This window comes from Palaemon carinicauda, chromosome 33 (assembly GCF_036898095.1).
Source record: "Palaemon carinicauda isolate YSFRI2023 chromosome 33, ASM3689809v2, whole genome shotgun sequence".
NCBI lineage: Eukaryota > Metazoa > Arthropoda > Malacostraca > Decapoda > Palaemonidae > Palaemon > Palaemon carinicauda.
In genome coordinates, this window is record NC_090757.1 from 51,588,998 (window position 1) to 51,609,549 (window position 20,552).

A 20,552-nucleotide genomic window follows, 5' to 3' on the forward strand; every position below is an offset into this window, starting at 1 on the left:
CTCCCTCCGCCTGCACCCGCTCAGCCTGTGCTCAACCCGCCTGCGCTCGCTCCACCTAGTCGCAGCACCATCTGCCAGGCGTACGATGTTGAGCCACTTTCTGTGTTCGCTGTTCCCAGTGTTGTTCAGCCTCAGCCTTCTTTAAGGCAACCTTCTGTTTGGGATCAGGAGGATTACTCCACTCTTCCTCCGCCTCCCCTGGCTGCTCCACCGGTGGTGCAACTCTCGGTGGAGGTACAACAACCTCTTCCACCCATGAGTCAGTCTCCTCAGCTGCTGCACCGAGCTCAACCCGTGCACCCTGATCCTGCGCCTCAGACACCTCTGCTTGCGAGAACTTTACCTTGTTCTGCGCAGCCTCGGTCTCATCACGCTCCACTCATTCCACAGGAACAGGAACTTACTGCTCCTCCTCCGTCCACCACGGTTATTGTTCCTGCTCGTTCTGACTCTGCGGTTCAGCATTCGTATCCGATCTCTTCGCCTCATTCTGGAGATGAGGTTTCGGATGATGAGGAGGCACACCTTGATCCCTCATCAGACGTGGACGAATCCAAGCTTTCTCCACAGTCTCTTGATTTTCGCAAGGTCTTGGCTCTTCTCAGGGAGGTTTATCCAGACCATTTTGTCTCTGCTATTCCCCGCTCTCCACCATCTGAGTTTTCGCTGGGCGTGCAACAAGCTAAGTCTTGCTATACCAAGCTTGTCCTAGCTAGATCCTCCAAGAGGGCTTTTAGGATCTTAGGGGAGTGGCTGCAGTCTAAACAACATCTTGGCAAGACTTCCTTCATGTTCCCTCCAACGAAGCTCACTTCGAAAGCGAGCGTTTGGTATGCCACAGGGGAAGCACCAGGCTTGGGAGTACCTGCCTCTGCCCAGGCTGACTTCTCAAGTCTGGTAGACTCGCCTCGAAGGACTGCTATGAGGCGCTCGAAGGTGTGTTGGACCTTCTCAGACCTGGATCACTTGCTGAAAGGGATGTTTAGAGCGTTTGAAATGTTCAATTTTCTCGACTGGTGCCTGGGGGCCCTCAGCAAGAAAACCTCTCCTGCGGACAAAGATTCTGCCATGCTGTTAATGTCCTGCATGGATAAGGCCATCAGAGATGGATCGGGCGAGCTAGCGTCCTTGTTTGTATCAGGGGTGTTGAAGAAAAGGGAACAGCTGTGTTCCTTCCTTTCCGCCAGCATTACACCTTGCCAACGTTCTCAACTTCTTTTTGCTCCGCTCTCGAAGTTCCTTTTTCCCGAAGAGCTCATTAAGGACTTGTCTGCTGCCCTGATACAGAAGGATACGCACGATCTTGTAGCTTCTTCGGCTCGTAAGTCTAAAGTTGCCTCCTCAGTTCCTAAGACTTACCGCTCCCCAGTGGCTGATACCCCTGCCACTAGGTTCATACCGCCCTTTCGTGGTAAAGCCCCCAGCCGAGGAAGCTCCCGTCCAGACTCGTACAAAGGCAAGTCCAGGAAAGGATCCAGGTCATCCAAAGGAAAGAACTGACTCTCCGCTTCTCCAGACAACAGTAGGAGCCAGACTCAAGACCTTCTGGCAAGCTTGGGAGAAGAGAGGTGCAGACGCACAGTCTGTCAGTTGGCTGAGGTTCGGTTACAGGATTCCATTCTGCCTTCAACCACCTCTGACCACTTCGCCCATCAACCTCTCTCCCAACTACAAAGAGGAGGACAAGAGGCTAGCTTTGCACCAGGAGGTGTCGCTTCTTGTGCAGAAGAAGGCAGTGGTTATAGTCCGGGACCATCAATCCCCGGGCTTCTACAACCGTCTCTTTCTTGTGGCCAAGAAGACAGGAGGTTGGAGACCGGTGCTGGACGTCAGCGCTCTCAACGAGTATGTCACCAAGCTGACGTTCACGATGGAGACGACCAAGTCGGTCTTAGCAGCGGTCAGACAGGAGGACTGGATGGTCTCTTTGGACTTGAAAGACGCATACTTTCACGTTCCGATTCATCCAGACTCCCAACCTTTCCTGAGATTCGTTTTCGGAAAGGTCGTCTATCAATTCCAAGCCCTGTGTTTTGGCCTAAGCACAGCTCCTATGGTCTTTACCCTTCTGATGAGGAATGTAGCCAAATTCCTTCACTTGTCAAACATCAGAGCCTCCCTCTACCTAGACGACTGGCTGTTGAGAGCCTCCTCGAGTCGTCGTTGTCTGGAGAATCTTCATTGGACTTTAGACTTAATCAGAGACCTAGGTCTATTAGTCAATTTGGAAAAATCTCAACTCATTCCCTCACAATCCATCGTGTATCTGGGAATGGAGATTCAGAGTCAGAGTTTTCGGGCTTTTCCATCGGCCCCCAGGATAAGCCAAGCCCTAGAGTGCATCATGAGCATGCTGAAGAGGAGCAGTTGCTCAGTGAGACAGTGGATGAGTCTCACAGGGACGCTCTCGTCACTGGCCCTGTTTGTCGAGCTAGGGAGACTCCACCTCCGCCCTCTTCAATTCCACCTGGCAGCTCATTGGGACAAGAGTTCGACTCTAGAAGCAGTCTCTATCCCTATCAACCAAGAGATGAAGACCACTCTCCTGTGGTGGAAGCACAACCTCCTTCTCAAAGAGGGTCTATCCTTGGCCATTCAGACCCCCAATCTTCATCTCTTCTCAGATGCATCGGACTCGGGCTGGGGTGCAACCTTGGACGGACGGGAATGCTCGGGAATGTGGAACGAGGAACAACGATCTCTCCACATCAACTGCAAGGAGCTGCTGGCAGTTCATCTAGCCCTATTGGACTTCAAGTCCCTCCTGCTAGGCAAAGTGGTGGAGGTGAACTCGGACAACACCACAGCCTTGGCTTACATCTCCAAGCAAGGAGGGACCCATTCGAGGAGCCTTTACGAGATCGCAAGGGACCTCCTCATTTGGTCAAGAAATCTAAACCTCACTCTAGTCACGAGGTTCATCCAGGGCGATATGAACGTGTCAGCAGATCGCCTAAGCAGAAGGAACCAGGTCATTCCCACGGAATGGACCCTCCACAAGAGTGTGTGCAACAGACTTTGGACCTTGTGGGGTCAACCTACCATAGATCTGTTTGCCACCTCCATAACCAAGAGACTTCCTCTGTATTGTTCTCCTGTTCCAGACCCTGCAGCAGTTCATGTGGATGCCTTTCTACTGAACTGGTCCCATCTCGACCTGTACGCATTCCCTCCGTTCAAGATAATAAACAAGGTTCTGCAGAAATTTGTCTCGCACGAAGGGACACGGCTGACGCTGGTTGCTCCCCTTTGGCCTGCAAGAGAATGGTTCACAGAGGTACTACAATGGCTAGTAGACTTCCCCAGGACTCTACCTCTAAGAGTGGACCTTCTACGTCAACCTCACGTAGACAGGTTGCACCCAAACCTCCACGCTCTTCGGCTGACTGCCTTCAGACTGTCGAAAGATTCGCTAGAGCTCGAGGCTTTTCGAAGGAGGCAGCCAGTGCGATTGCCAGAGCAAGAAGGGTTTCCACTCGTAGAGTCTACCAGTCTAAGTGGGAGGTCTTCCGAAGCTGGTGTAGAGCCAATTCGATATCCTCTACCAATACCTCTGTGACCCAAATAGCTGACTTCCTTCTTCATCTTAGGAATGAGAGATCCCTTTCAGCTCCTACGATTAAAGGATATAGGAGTATGTTGGCCTCAGTTCTCCGCCACAGAGGTTTGGACCTGTCTTCCAACAAGGACCTTCAAGACATTCTTAAGTCTTTTGAGACGTCTAAAGATCGTCGTCTTTCCACTCCAGGCTGGAATCTAGACGTAGTCTTAAGGTTCCTTATGACATCTAGGTTCGAACCTCTCCAGTCAGCTTCATTCAAGGACCTTACCCTCAAGACTCTTTTTCTCGTTTGCCTTGCAACAGCTAAGAGAGTCAGTGAGGTTCATGCCTTCAGCAAGAACATTGGTTTCACAACCGAATCGGCTACATGTTCTTTTCAGCTTGGATTCCTAGCAAAGAACGAGCTTCCTTCACGTCCTTGGCCTAAATCGTTCGAGATACCTAGCCTCTCCAACATGGTAGGTAACGAACTAGAGAGAGTTCTTTGCCCTGTCAGAGCTCTCAAATATTATCTCAAGAGGTCTAAACCTCTCCGAGGACAGTCAGAAGCCTTATGGTGTGCTATCAGGAAACCCTCGAGACCCATGTCCAAGAATGGGCTTTCGTATTATATAAGGCTTCTGATCAGAGAAGCACATTCTCACTTAAAGGAGGAAGACCTTGCATTGCTGAAGGTAAGGACCCACGAAGTAAGAGCCGTAGCTACTTCGATGGCCTTTAATAAAAACCGTTCTCTGCAGAGCATAATGGATGCAACCTATTGGAGGAGCAAGTCAGTGTTTGCATCATTTTATCTGAAAGATGTCCAGTCTCTTTACGAGAACTGCTACACCCTGGGACCATTCGTAGCAGCGAGTGCAGTAGTAGGTGAGGGCTCAGCCACTACATTCCCTTAATCCCATAACCTTTTTTAACCTTTCTCTTGAATGCTTTTATTGTTGTTTTTATGGTTGTTACGGTAGGCTAAGAAGCCTTCCGCATCCTTTTGATTTGGCGGGTGGTCAATTCATTCTTGAGAAGCGCCTGGGTTAGAGGTTGTGTAGAGGTCCTTTAGTAGGGGTTGCAACCCTATATACTTTAGCACCTTTGGGTTGATTCAGCCTCCAAGAGGAACGCTGCGCTCAGTAAGGAAGACGAACTTAAAAAAGAGGCAGAGTAACGGTTCAATTCGACTTCCTTACCAGGTACTTATTATTTCATTGTTATTTGAGATAACTGTTATATGAAATTTGGGATACTTAGCTATCCTTTAATCTTGTACACTGGTTTTCACCCACCCCCCTGGGTGTGAATCAGCTACATGATTATCGGGTAAGTTTAATATTGAAAAATGTTATTTTCATTAGTAAAATAAATTTTTGAATATACTTACCCGATAATCATGATTTAATTGACCCTCCCTTCCTCCCCATAGAGAACCAGTGGGACCGAGGAATAATTGAGGAGGTGTCAACAAGAAGTACTATAGTACCTGGCCACAGGTGGCGCTGGTAAGTACACCCCCTTCTAGTATTGTGATAGCTGGCGTATCCCTCCTTAGATTTCTGTCGGGCAACGGAGTTGACAGCTACATGATTATCGGGTAAGTATATTCAAAAATTTATTTTACTAATGAAAATAACATTTTTACTATAATAATACCGCTTTCTGTGTATTTACAATGACGTATCTGTCAGGTGTTTTTTTTAACCAATTACAACTTAAAAGTACTTCTTCGGAAGTTCTCGAATGTAATTTTACAACACCTATCCCAACCACCCCTTTCTCTTCAGTTTCATCATGTCATCCATATGTAAAGGTTGTTCCCTGAAGGAGTGAGAGATATATTCCCTCCTTTTCAGACAAGATGAACCTGCATGTAAGTTCTTACAGAAACATGAAGGTATCCCTTCAGATGTACAATGTCCTTCCTGCTAATAGCAGTGTGTCTTTAGACCTCACGTCAATCAGTGGGTTTGTAAACGATCAGTCAAAGTTGCTAAGAAGGGAAAGCATTGTGTATACAGTTTTTCAGTGACTGCATTTAAGGGAACTTTCTTGGTAAAGGCTCACGTGCAGGCGTGGGAAATACTCCTGTTCATGAATCATCTCCTTCAAAGGCCCTTTTTCACTGCACTATTACCTATAAACTTGGCTGGACATTGCAAACTTTGATTAACTGGAGGCCTTATTGTCCTGAAGTAATGGAAAATTACTGTCAGAACTTACCGGCTATTGGTAGGCCCGACATTGTCGTCGAAGTGGATAAATTCAAGTTTGGGAGGTCGAAATATAACAGAGGTAGGCCTTTGGTGAGTGGGTGTTGGTGCCATAGAGCTGGAGAGCAAAGGAATATTTGTTGTCCCTCTATTAGATTGACCAAGAAAAGCCAAGACCCTTGTACCCTTGATAAAATGTTATATCAAGGTGGGGACTGTAATCCACAGTGATTCCTGGAAAGGATACAAAGATCTCGCCACTGAGGGGTATGTGCACTTCACTGTAAATCATTCGGAAAATTTTGTGGTGCCTATGACAGGTGCACATTCCCAAAACATGAAAAGGCTGTGGCAGGATATCAAAAGTTACGTTCTCCATGGTGCAATGCAAAAAGAATATCTTATTTAATATTTATTTCATTATGTCTTTATCCACTTGGTAAAAATTATCATATGTATTTTAGTGTTCAGTTTCTTGTTTCAATAATTATCAAACTAAAGTATGTTTATTTTTCCAGCACAAGAGGTCTAAACATTACGTTATTTCCTGCTTCAAGCCACCAAGTTCTACCCCAACCCATATATGACTACGACAGGGTCAGTCCTAGTGCCCCTACTGTCGGACGCATGACCCTCAACCTTCGACCTCCCAAACATAAGGTAAGGATTTGTGTTGAAAACATTCTCCATTTAGTATGTAGCTATTGTTGCTTATTTCCCCGAAATAGGAACCCACGTGGCTGGTGTGCGCAGCACATCCAAGTACCATTTGCCAGAACATAGGAGCAGTGATGTAATGATTATTTGCAAATACCTGTACAGCGAGCCACGGTGGAGAAAAAAAAACATTAGAAGGACGTGAAGTGAATCATAGATAATTATGATACTTTAATTTTCACCCACTTACATGAACCATATATTTTTCCAACTGTTATCTTGTGTTTCTTTTGCATTTTTGACCATTATTATTGCTGCAAATCACTAATTTTTGGCATTTCCCCACCTTAAAAACCCCTGATTTCCTACGGGTGTCCCCCATAATTGTCTTTATGTAAGGGGGTCCAAAAACTCTAAATGGGGTGGTTTGCACCAATAATCATGGTCAGAAATCCATAAAATACAAGATATAGAGTAGAAAAAATACATGGTTCAGGTATTTGGCTAGAAATTAAAGCATCATATATGTGCCCCAAAATATAGGGTTCATGTAACCTAAGTGGCATAAAATTAAAGTTATCATAATCACCTATGCAGTACTGTACTTCATATCATGCACTCCAAGTATTTGTTCTAATGTGGCGTACTTTGCTTGCAAATAAACAAAATCTCACTGCTCCTGTGTTCTGGCTAGTGGTACTTTGGTGAACTGCACATAGAAATCTTGTGGGTCATTAATTGGGGGTTATTTGTGACTTTCAGATGAGCAACAACAGCTATTTATTGAACGGACAGTGTTTTTTACCATAGTCAATTACTGAAGTGGATGCAATTAAACTAAATTTTGAAAGGGTGAACTCCTCTCTCAAAGATGACATCTTCTGACTGTAGTTATGAAGGAACTAAAGCGTAGTTGGAAAAAAATGGCTCTTGTGAAACAACATCAGGGAACTTTATTGGTTAAAAAAGTCAGCTAATGTTGAGGTGATGCAAAAAAGTGATCAGCTGGGTAAAACGAATGCAAACAATACATGCTCGGTAAACCCCCCATATCAGTCTCCCAAAAGTAAACTGTGGACTTTTACATAGAAATGGTGTTCACACTTTCATTGGTCAATATGTAAGTTATTATGTCCCACCCTCCATTAGTCATACAGAGAAAAATGCCAAACTAGCCAGCACTCCATTTCTTATAACAATTTACAGTTTTCAATATCAAACTTACCCGATGATCATATAGCTGCATCCCTGCTGCCCGACAGAAAAAACCTACGGGCGGAATACGCCAGCGATCGCTATACAGGTGGGGGTGTACATCAACAGCGCCATCTGTCAAATAGGTACTCAAGTACTCGATGTCAACAAAGAATCAATTTTCCCTCTGTCGTGCCACAGGCAAGACCTACTAAATACGCCGTCCCTAACTGGATTTGTTTTCACAACGATTTGGTGAAGTACACTATTCCAGTTTTGAGCTTTCGCTATGCAGGGGTTTTATCTTCATTTCAAAACTTGAACTCGTTTTGGATAGATTTAATTATGGTGACGAAGAGAGTATGGACTCTCTTTCACTTTTTAATGGCCGACCCTTCCCTTAGACGGAAGTGTTGGTGACGAAGAGAGTATGGACTCTCTTTCACTTTTAAATGGCCGACCCTTCCCTTAGACGGAAGTGTGTTTAGGTTTTTGGTAATTTTGCTTAACAAGTTATAGATCTATTTATTTTATATCTCTCCGCCTTTATAGGCCTCTTCGATTAACTTTCCATTTATTATAAACTTATAAAAATTAATTTTTATGTTTGTTTATATGCGACCTTTCCTAATAGTAGGCAGTCCTTACTTGGAACCGAAGTTAATTAACATTGAGCCCGTCATATCGTATTTACCTTTTAAGAATTTAATACTTTTTTAATTTTAATGTTTTATGAAAGAATTTCTTTGATAGTCTCGTACTGTTTTCAAAGATGAACTAACGTTTAGTTTAGTCTCCGCAGTTGTTGACGTTCAGAACGTTCAACATGCGCTCTATCGTTACGATAGAGAGAGAGTATTTCACGGTTTCACGTTGCAGTAAGAGTAAACCGATTCTAGCGTTTCGTTCATTCTTTCTTAGCTTAAATGGTTTAAATTCTAAATAAAGGAACTTTTTATTTGGGAAACCTTTCAGTTTTTTCCTTTAGCAAATAATATGTTTTAACGATATATAATTGGGCTCTTCTCTCAGGTTCTAAGTCAAGAGAGAAGAGAGAGAGAGAGATAGAGACGGAGGGAGAGAGAGGAGAATAAACGTTTCGTTCAAGCGGGTAACGTTGTTCTCGTTTTTTACTCTTCTCCCTAGTCGCTGTAGGGGAAGAAGGTAAAACGTTTCTAGAGTTTTATTCTTGTTCCCAGGCTTTATGCGGTGAGAGAATTTAAACGTAGTTTATTTGATCTAGTGTTTAGTCTCTTTTCCAGCCACTGAATTCTTTATCTTTAATTATGTTTTTCTGTTGCATTGTAAAACTGTTTTCGCAATTACTACCTTTTAATGAAGGATAGGATTGCGTGTTTCAGGTAGAAATCAGTTAAAGTTTCGATTTCAGTGAAATAAGTGCAAACAGAAAATCAAAAGTGATAAAGTGATATGCGCAAAGTGTTACAGTGTTGCGTTCGAGGGTTCGTCTGTTCGTGCCAGTTGTTCACCTAGTCCGGGACCTCTTACAAGCTCCCAAGCCCAGGGGAGAAGTAATGTCGAACGACTTATGGGTTCCACAGGCCTTGATCGACGAACAGACGTTTCCCTCCGTGGTTTCGGGTGTATCTACACACGTTGCCGACGTGATCGCCCCACCCACACAAAGACGAGAGAGCCCATTTTTTCCTCGTCTGCGGAAGAGGTTTCTCGTAGAAACCATGGACCTAATCTTGCAGCTTTTTAAGTGCAAGTCGGTCCCTTCCGCGCAAGTCCAACGGCCTAGGTGTAGCCACTGGGTCAGTTCGGACTCGCTGCAGTCATCCGACGACTGCACACCTCCCAAGAGAGGCAAGGTGGTACCGCAACAGGCAGTAACTCCGTCTGTTGCCGCACCAGCTGTTTTAGACCCTCAGTCACAACGGACAGTAGCTCCGTTTGTTGCCGTCTTTTGTAGACCCTAGTGGTCTTTACTGCAGTCTATGCAGACTCAGTTAGCTGCGGTTATGCAGGAGTTTCGTGCGGAGAAGGTTTACACTGCTCTCGTTAGCCTACAACCTGCCACGGTTGTGCGCCCAGCTCATGCTGAGGCTGCCTGCTCCCACACTCCGGTTGCGGAGAGCTCCACCTCCGATGCGCGATCGACCCTGCCAGACGCATGTTAACGTTAGCCGACGTGCGGCTCCCTCCGTTAACATGCGTGAGCTACCGCATCAGCAGTGGGAAGGTGGAGTCAAGCTGCCGTGTTTTGACGCGATGCGTTAGTTTCCGCAACCCACGGCAGTCCCCACCACGCACCACCACTCCCCACCACGCACCACCACTCCGCTTTGGTTGTTGCCTGCTCCCACACTCCGACTACGGAGAAGGTTGACGATGCACCCGTTGGCCTACAGCCTGCCACGGTTGTGCGCCCAGCATGGCTGCCTGCTCCCACACTCTTGTTGTGAGAGCTCCTCCACCCATGCGCAGTCGACCCTGCCAGACGCATGCTGACTCCCACAGACACACGGAGCACTCCGTTGCCGTGCGTGAGCTACCACAAGCTGCCGTGTTTTGACACGGTGTGTCAGCCTCCGCAACCCACTGTGGTTACCGCCACTCGCCCGCAGCAGACTAGTCAGTCAGGAGTTGAGGCTTCCCCACACAGCTTTGGTTGTTGCAAGCTCACAGACTGTCAAGCAGTTACATGACGTTGCCTTCTGGTCTGCTACTAATGCACCAGTGCTGTATGTCCTCACGCACCTGTTGTGGTTGACAGTTCAGTTTTTGACAGTTCACAGACTGTCAAGCAGTTACATAACGTTGCCTTCTGGTCTGCTGCTTATGCACCAGTGAAACCCTCACTGAGATAACCTAGCTTTTCTCGGACATGGTTCCTGTAGATGAGAAAGTGCTGTTCTCCCTCCTTCTGATATTCCCTTGAGGACTCTGTCATTTGGAGAGGAGCCTTAAGCTGCTTAGCCTCCTATGGACTTTAATTAAAGCATAACATGCTTCCAGGGATGGTAAATGGTTCCGCTTCAGTCGCTAACCCCGTCTGTTGCCACACCTGCTCCCATAGACCCTAATGGGCTTTGTTGCAAGACATGCAGTCCAAGCTTAGTCCTTGATAGAGGATTTTTTACGGAGAAGAACCTTCTAGCCAACAACCTTCCTACCGGTTGGTTGTACGCCCTGTTGACGCTGAGGTATCCTACTCACGTCCGCCAGTTGAGATGGTTCCTCCACCGGTGCGACCCAGTGTGGGTTGCCAGTCGCACGTTGACGTTAAGCGACTCTCGGAGGTGGTTGTGGACGTTCAGTGTGTCACTAGGAAGACGTTCAACAACCAGCAGAGGTGACTTGTTGTGACGCAGTGCGGCAACCTCAGCAACCCGGTAGGGGGTTGTCTGCCCAACCCAGACAATCTAGACAGTTTCGGGTTGTCGCTGTACTTCCTCGCGTCCCCATGGTTGACAGTTCACAGACTGTACAGCAGTACCATGATCTTGTGTTCGGCTCCGTCACGCATCCACCAGTGCGACCGGATTCAGCGAGTCAGACGTTGCCCAGTCCGTTGCCGTTTCCTCATCAGTTTCGGATGAGGAACCCTCTGATGAGGACATGGCTGAACAAGACGATCAACCCCCAGCCCTGCTATCCATCCAGAAGATGCTGAAGAAGGAACACGGCCCTGTCAGGCTGTGGATGAGTCTGGTTAGGACACTGTCATCCGTGGTTCAATTGGTGTCACTTGGAAGACTACACCTCCGTCCTCTTCGGTATCATCTAGCTCTTCACTGGAAAAGGACAAGACGCTAGAAGCGGTCTCGATCCCGGTTTCCGGAAAGATAAGTCTGGTCTGACTTGATGAAAGGACTTTATCAACCTTTGAAAGGGTCTTCCCCTGACTGTTCAGACTCCCAACCACGTTCTCTTCTCAGACGCATCGGACGTAGGCTGGGGTGCGACCTTAGGCGGTAGGGAATGCTCGGGATTATGGAACTCGAGTCAAAGGACAATGCATTTCAACTGCAAGAAGCTTCTGGCAGTACCTCTGACCTGGAAAGCTTCAGGTCTCTCCTTCAAGGCAAAGTGGTGGAGGTGAACACGGTCAACTCCCTGCTTTGATGTACATCTCCTAGCAAGGAGGGACCTACTCTCTGACATGGTACGAGTTCGCAAGTGACCTCCTCTCCTGTTCAACAGGTCTAGACTTTTCACTAGTAACGAGTTTCATCCAAGGCAACTTGAATGTCTTAGCAGATTGTCTCAGTAGGAAGGGACAATAATTCCAACATATTGGACCCTCCACAAGGATGTATGCAAGAGACTTTGGGTCACCTGGGGCCAGCCAACCATAGATCTCTTCGCAACCTCGATGTCCAAGAGGCTCTCAATACTTTGCTCACCTATCCCGGACCCAGCAGTAGTTCTTATAGATGCCTTTCTACTAGATTGGTCTCATCTAGATCTATATGCATTCCCTCCGTTCTAGATTGTCAACAAGGTACTGCAGAAGTTCGCCTCTCACGAAGGGACAAAGTTGACGCTAGTTGCTTCCCTCTGGCCCGCGAGAGAATAACTTACCGAGGTACTTCGATGGCTAGTAGACGTTCCCAGAACACTTCCCCTAAGGGTGGACCTGCTACGTCTGCCACGCGTAAAGAAGGTACTCCAAGGCCTCCACGCTCTTCGTCTGACTGCCTTCAGAATATCGAAAGACTCTCGAGAACTAGAGGTTTTTCGAAGGAGGCAACCAGAGCGATTGCTAGAGCAAGGAGAACATCCACCCTTAGAGTCTACCAATCGAAGTGGGAAATCTTCCGAAACTGGTGCAAGTCAGTATCCGTATCCTCGACCAGTACCTCTGTAACTCAAATAGCTGACTTCCTCTTATATCTGAGGAAAGAGCGATCTCTTTCAGCTCCCACTATCAAAGGTTACAGAAGCATGTTGGCATCAGTCTTCCGTCACAGAGGCTTAGATCTTTCCAACAATAAAGATCTACAGGACCTCCTTAAGTCTTTTGAGACCACGAAGGAGCGTCGTTTGGTTACACCTGGTTGGAATTTAGACGTGGTTCTAAGATTCCTTATGTCAGACAGGTTCGAACCACTTCAATCAGCCTCCCTGAAAGATCTCACCTTTAAGACTCTTTTCCTGATATGCTTAACCACAGCTAAAAGAGTCAGTGAGATTCATGCCTTCAGCAAGAACATCGGATTCTCATCCGAAACGGCTACATGTTCTACATCTTGGTTTTCTAGCCAAACACGAGCTGCCTTCTCGGCCTTGACCAATATCGTTCGATATTCCAAACTTATCGTATGGTTGGAAATGAACTAGAAAGAGTATTATGTCCTGTAAGAGCTCTTAAGTTCTATTTTAAAACCTTTACGAGGCCCGTCTGAAGCTTTATGGTGTTCAGTTAAGAATCCATCTTTGCCTATGTCAGAGAATTCTTTATCCTTTTTTATCAGACTGTTAATACGAGAAGCTCATTCCCTTCTGAATGAGGAAGACCAAGCTTGGCTGAAGGTAAGGACACACGAAGTTAGAGCTGTCACAACTTCCGTGGCCTTTAAACAAAATAGATCTCTGCAAAATATATTCGACGCAACCTATTGGAAAAGCAAATCAGTGTTCGCGTCTTTTATCTTAAGAATGTCCAGTCTCTTTACGAGAACTGCTACACTCTGGGACCATTCGTAGCAACGAGTGCAGTAGTGGTGGGGGCTCCACCACTACAATTCCCTAATTCCAGAACCTTTTTAATCTTTCTCTTGAAATATTTTTGGGTTGTCCGGAAGGCTAAGAAGCCTTTCGCATCCTACTTGATTTGGCGGGTGGTCAAAATCATTTCTTGAGAAGCGCCTAGATTAGAGGTTTTGATGAGGACCTTTAGTATGGGTTGCAACCCTTCATACTTCAGCTCCTAGGAGTCGCTCAGCATCCTATGAGGATCGCGAGGCTCAGTAAGGAAGACGTACTTAAAAAGGCAGAGTAATTGTTCAAGTCGTCTTCCTTACCAGGTACTTATTTATTTTATGCTTGTTATTTTGAATAACTGCTAAAATGAAATACGGAATACTTAGCTCATAATGTCAACTTGTAATGCTGGTCTCTACCCACCCCCCTGGGTGTGAATCAGCTATATGATCATCGGGTAAGTTTGATATTGAAAAATGTTATTTTCCTTAGTAAAATAAATTTTTGAATATACTTACCCGATGATCATAAATTAAAGGACCCACCCTTCCTCCCCAATAGAGAACCAGTGGGACAGAGGAGAAAATTGGTTCTTTGTTGACATCGAGTACTTGAGTACCTACTTGACAGATGGCGCTGTTGATGTACACCCCCACCTGTATAGCGATCGCTGGCGTATTCCGCCCGTAGGTTTTTTCTGTCGGGCAGCAGGGATGCAGCTATATGATCATCGGGTAAGTATATTAAAAAATTTATTTTACTAAGGAAAATAACATTTTTGAATATACTTACCCGATGATCATAAATTAAAGGACCCACCCTTCCTCCCCAATAGAGAACCAGTGGGACAGAGGAGAAAATTGGTTCTTTGTTGACATCGAGTACTTGAGTACCTACTTGACAGATGGCGCTGTTGATGTACACCCCCACCTGTATAGCGATCGCTGGCGTATTCCGCCCGTAGGTTTTTTCTGTCGGGCAGCAGGGATGCAGCTATATGATCATCGGGTAAGTATATTCAAAAATTTATTTTACTAAGGAAAATAACATTTTTGCTAGAAATTACTGTATGATATATTAACCAATTATTAATATTGATTGAATTTTAATTACCTATCCAAATTGATAGGGTGACTCCTTTTCCTTTGTCAGAATCCATTTGCCAGCACACCAGTGGCAGAATTTACTGGGACATCTAGTCTCCCTGGAACGTCTTGTTTCAAATGGTTGTCTTCACCTGCGGTCACTCCAATGGTAGTTGAAGGAGTACTGGTCTCATCATCTCGACCCCTCCTCATATCATTGGTTCCAATAAGGAAAGATTCCTGACAAGACTTGGAATAGTGGCCTGACGAGACAAACTTTCTAAGGGGCTCTCCTCTTTTTACATTTCCTGTTATTCACAGATGTATCAAAGGAAGGTAGGGGAGCACATTTCCATCAAAATATGGCATCAGGACATTGGTCTGACCAAGATCATCTGTGCCATATTGTGTTGGAGCTTTGAGCAGCTTTTCTTGCTCTCCAACACTTTTGCCCTCTTTTAACCAGTCGCTTGGTGGTGTTGGCGAGTGACAACACCACCGTAGTGTCATATGTAAACGAATACTGTAAGTAGGTACCGTGTCACTGCAGCTTCGCCAGCTAGCAGTAGAGATCCATCAGTGAGCGGGGCTCAACTAGATTACTCTAACACCCAACTTTATTTCAGGCAGGAAGAACATCACAGTGGACAAACTGTGCTGGAGGATGCAAATACGACTCAGAATGGGCTTTGATTCCTCAAATAGGGACACAGATCCTGACTTATGGGATTCACTGACAATTTACCTTTTGCAACCTCACGAAAAGTTTGCAACCACACTAAACCACAAACTCACGGTTTACTGCTCACCAGTGCCAGCCCCGGAAGAAGTATTTAAGGACACGTTCCAGTATCCCTGGGACACCCTCGACTTACTGTATATGCATTTCCACCACTCTGCTTAATGAGTGTCCTACTGTAAATAGAGTCCAAGCAACTCCCAACCTCAACATCACTAGTACCCTGTAGTGCTGAAATGGCCACGGGTAGAATAGTACCCCGATTTTCTACTGTACTGATAGGGACTCTGAGGAAATTGCCTCCTTTTCTTGACCTGTTGTGCCAACCACATATCCAGATCTTCCACAGCACAATGGAATGGCTTTGGCTTCACATGTGGAGGTCATCCAACATCTCCTCTCGGAGAAAGGCTTTTCCCAAGTTGAGTGAGAAATGTCTCAATACCTCTGGACGTTTTCAACCTCCGTGTATCAAGCCAAGTCATCTGTCATTGGTGTTGTGGAAAGGGTGTTTCTCCTCTCGGAGCCTCTAACCCATTTATAGCAAATTTTTTTACTCTATCTCCAAAAGGAAAAACTCCACTCAGTGGCAGACCTTCCTCAAGGCCATTACTTAGCCTTGAGGAAGGTCTTTAGGCTGAAAGGAGTTGATATTTCCTCTTTGGTAGAACTTTCTGTGCTCATACAGAGTTTTGAACAGGCCTTTCCTCTGTTAGAGGTAAGACCACTACCCTGGAATGTTAGTTTCCTAAGAGGGTACTGTGTGAACCATTGAGGCTTGCCTTAGATAAGAAATTCATTCTCAAAACAGTCCTCTCCTCTTGCTTACCCTAGTCTTTGCTAAGCTGGTTAGTGAGCTGGATATGGTCTCCTTTAATGTCACTCATACCGCGAGGTGGTGGCAGTTATTCTCCGAGCACATTACCAAAGCCCAGAATCCATTAGTTCCATTCCAGGTTTTTACCTTTCCAGATGGAGAGACACAGAGAGGTAACTGATGGTCCTGATCAGGTGCTTTTGTTTTTTGCAAGGGCACTGAGGTGCTACCTTAAACGTATACATGCAGTCTGATGACACCTGAAAATATCTCTTCATCAGCACATTGAGAGTCAAGAATAAGATGATCAGGAATACAATTTCCTCTTGGCTATGGGAGGTTATTGACCGTACCCTTTCGCCACTCTAGGCTTCCTCCCTAGCTAGAGCTTGAATTAGAGTAGACAATGTCAAAGGGGTTAGTACAACCCTGGAATTTAAGAAGAATCTCTGTGGCACAGATACCACAGGCAGGCGTGTGGAAACATCAAAGTTTACTGTCGATTACCTATTGATTTGACTCACAGTTCTTTTAGGAAACTTTTCTCTAGGGCTTGTAATAGCTGCACAACAGGTGGTATAGCTACCTCAACTCCATTTAGAAGACCATTAGCATCAGATTAAAGGATGGAGGTTACATGTTAGTCTTGGATGAAAGTGAAGAATGACTAGCCTTTTTTTTCCTTTCAATCTTCTCTTCTCCTTTATTGCACGGGCCATGGGCCCTGTATAGTCACACCACTGGTGCACATGTAAGTGACTTAAACTCTCTTGCAGGGTCTGAGTTTAGGAATCCAAGGATAATTCTCCAGCCAGTTGGAACAGGAACTTCCTCCTACCTAAGGATGAGTCTCCTCTGTAAAGGATGAAGGTTTGTATTTGTGCCGGAACAAATGACAAAATTGAAGGCAATTTATATTTTTCCTAACTATACGAACATGAGTCATTTAGTCGTACTTTTCCACCATCACCACCCCTTAGAAAGTCCCAGTAGCAATCAAGGTGATTACTCAGTGAGCAAGTAGGGGGTGGGACTTGCCTACTTCCAGTCGGCAACTACCAACCACTGTTTACACCACATTATAAAATTTCAACTGCCGTGTATTTCAGCTTCGCACTTATCTTTCCTATGTAAAGGACTAAGGTTTGCAATAGTTAGGAAAAATACAAATAATCTCCAAATTCATAATTTTTTTATTCATCAAAACCACCAAATTATTCATAAATTACCAAGTTAGACTACACACTTTTTTATTATAATACTTTTACTTTGATGAGCTTTAATTTCCTTTAACGTCCAGATCTTTAAACATTTTGGTCCTTTAAAATTTCTTTATACATGTTAATGATAACATGCTAAAATTATTGTATGCTAATGATCACATACTGAAATTGTATTTGTATTCTATAGCCTACATTCGTAAACTGCTATCGTAAGTTTTTTAATAATATTTTTGTCTTTCAGGGACAAATTTTTGGGAGAATAAAGCAGTTATTCATAACAATAACAACCTGCTAGAATGGAGCGGTAAGAACATAAGAATTAAACATTCATATTAACTGAATGTTTATAAATTTCTGTATATTCATTACTCATCCTTACATGAACTAAATGAGGAAAGGGAAAATAGCATACATAGTGCAGATCCCTTAGAAAATGGATTCTGGAAAATTTAAACAGCACCCATAATTGCGTAAGATTTTGCTTACACTGTGCAAAAGTAAAACTTTTAAATAGTATTTGTTATGCAATATGAGCTGTACAGTATATTCATATCCTAACACTTGTTATTGATTACTTTAGTAGTAGTGATGTCCTTTTAAAATTATTTTAATGAGTGAGTGGGACTTCAGTTGTTTATTAAAATAGTTCTTGATGCCGAACAATATTTTGTGGGGGAAGATTGTGTACTTTGGTTTTAATACACATCCATATGATAAAGCATTTGTATTTGATTATATTCTAAGCATTATGATTAACTCTATGTGTCTGCATAGCCTACAGAGTGTTAGGCCATAATTTGGAGGTAATCTAAACTAGGCTTGCCTGGCTACTCAGCCTTATCTGCATATGAGCTTTATCTCCAACCCTCTTGTAATTATTAAGGTAAATACATGGGAGATTACTGTGTAGTATTGTAAAATGTATTTGTTATACATTAAATAAATTTTGTTAATTGCAAGGAAAGTACAAGCCAAACCTTTAGGAAAAAATATTTAAAATAGGTTTTACGGGACATTAATATTTTCATTAACCTGATTTTTGTGTGCCCAGGATTACTCCTTGCAAAAATTTTTGGCTCAAATATGTATTTGTCACTTGCAGCAACTCACAAACAGTACAGTACCTTGTTTTTATTTTAATGTCTAGCATTGTAAAGTAATTACTACTGTATTTTCTTTCAGGGAGAATCTACTCCAGGAATATGAAGAAACTGTGCATAAACAGGCCACACTTTTGAAAAGGCAACAGGTGAGTTATTGATTTTACGGAAGGTTTAATTTCATAATAGTGCTAATAGATGGAAATGTTTAAACATGTGATAAGAAAAGGAAAGAAGCAAGTACTAGACTGAATGGTAATAGATATGTAAGTATAGTATTTGGACCAAGACCAGTTGGAAGACGCATAAAAGTAGAACGTGGGTCAGTTTAGAATTCAGGCAGAATGTGTACAATACAGAAAATGTATAGATTAGAGGTGATCAACCCCCTTCAGGGAAAACCTAATGTGAAATTGTTAATCATGATAAGATATTTGAAGTTTATTTGATGTAAAGATGTCCTAAGTACAGTACAGTACTGTAGTTTACTTTGTTAATCTTTTTCCTGTGGCTGGACTTCCCGGTTTGATAATTGTATTGTATTGATAGTCTTTTTCACTGAATTATATCATTGATTTAAAATGACAGTAATTAATTTTAATGATGCAGTTTACATTTTAAGATTTGCTCGCAACAAATTTCATACGCCAGTTGAAAATAGAGGTAAGGTAGTGCAGTAGTCTATATTTACTATTTTTAAGGTGTAAACTGATGCGTTATATCCTGGTTAAAATTATCTGAAATTTTGGTATAATTTTATTCATGATTCTTTTGTTAATGGAAAATGAAATTTTATTTATTTTATGAGTTCAAAATACAGCATGTCTAGATTGGTTAATTACATGCTATAAAGATTATTTAAAGTACATTACTGTATATTGTAGTATTTTTGCCAGGAATTATACAGTATATTACAAGAAGATAGCATAAAAGTGGACCAAAATATTTTGAGTTTTAGCTCAAGTTGTAATTCTCACTGCCTTAGGTCAATAAGATAGTGCATCCTTTGTGGATTTTAACAGTTTTGGAATCTGTTTTCTCATTGAAATTATTATATCTTACATATTCAAATCTTATTTACCAGCAGCCACATTTTCATATTTCATTATTGATCTTTCTTGTAATGGACCTATGGCCTTGGATTGTTCCGAAGACCTTGTTAATAACAGCACCAGGAATAGTTAGACCATTTTGTACTTTGGAAAAGCATATAAGAGCTGCTTTGCTCAAATAGAGGAGTTTTGACGAAGGAATGTTGGATTCCCTGTTCTAGCCTTTCACCGGAAAGGCCTAGGAGACCACACAGAAATTTAACCACCCAAAAAAGAAATGATGAATTTATAGCTTTAGGGGGGAGCTGAAAAAGTATGCCTAATGTACGTAGTCATGCCTAAATTTGCAATAGAGTACTGTACCTTTTTCTTCAAGATGCTACAGGAAATTATAAGATTTATGATCACTGCATTGAACTTTGATAACTTTTGCAAGGTCATGATGTCCAACAAATGGTTGGACTTTTGCTATTTCTGAAGCAACAAGTTTGATTATGGCAGTCTGCAGTACATACAATTGCCCACTTAATAATTTATTGTTTGTGTAAGATGTATATTTTATGGCTTGGTAAAGACTTTTTATAATAATGAGACATTGTTAATAATTTATCTTGTTTTCAGTCAACCATCGAAAGCCTTCGTGAAGAGTTATCGCATTTGCAAGGTAAATTACTATCAACGGGCAAGCAGCATCAGAGTAAAATTGAAGCTTTAATCCAACAGATACATTCTGCAGAATTTCAAGACACATCGGATGAAAACTTAGCTCTGAAGCAGGAGTTAGAAAGTGCACTAAAGGTTAGCTATCACTGCTTAGTTACTGGTACTACTTTCCATTATCTTTTAAGATAAATTAATTTTTTTTTATACTATGGTGCATATTTTAAATTTGTGTGTTGAGAAACTAAAATGTGCTGTATCTGAAAATGTAAAGACCCAATTCCTTTGTTATTCATTCTATATTGTATATCATAAAATTTTACTTTTATTATGTGCAAAGGATTGGAAATGGAGGAATATGGTAGCAATATGTAATAGTTTGTACTTTTCTTATACTGTATTTCAGGAGAAAGAACTGTGTCAGGCAGAGAATAAGCGACAGGCACTAGAAGTTCAGCGACTTCGTCAAGAAGTTATATCAAAACCAGTTGCTTCTGGAGAAACTTTTCAACTGCCTGTACATCAGGTATGTTTGTTTCTTTCCTAGTTTCTTCTCTTCTCGTCTTGGTAGAAAAGCCATGCAATTGTGCAT

At 43.3% G+C, this 20,552-nt stretch overlaps 1 protein-coding gene across 1 annotated transcript in view; it reads left to right on the forward strand.

Annotated features, from left to right (window-relative positions):
- LOC137625948 (sodium channel and clathrin linker 1-like) overlaps positions 1-20,552 on the forward strand; it is a 55,795-nt gene that overhangs the window by 3,960 nt on the left and 31,283 nt on the right. Inside the window, exons 2-6 of the mRNA XM_068357002.1 lie at positions 6,279-6,420; positions 17,390-17,452; positions 18,331-18,397; positions 19,922-20,098; positions 20,367-20,486. Coding sequence (XP_068213103.1) covers positions 17,445-17,452; positions 18,331-18,397; positions 19,922-20,098; positions 20,367-20,486 — 372 coding nt within the window. The 5' untranslated portion in view covers positions 6,279-6,420; positions 17,390-17,444. The remainder of the gene's footprint in view (positions 1-6,278; positions 6,421-17,389; positions 17,453-18,330; positions 18,398-19,921; positions 20,099-20,366; positions 20,487-20,552) is intronic.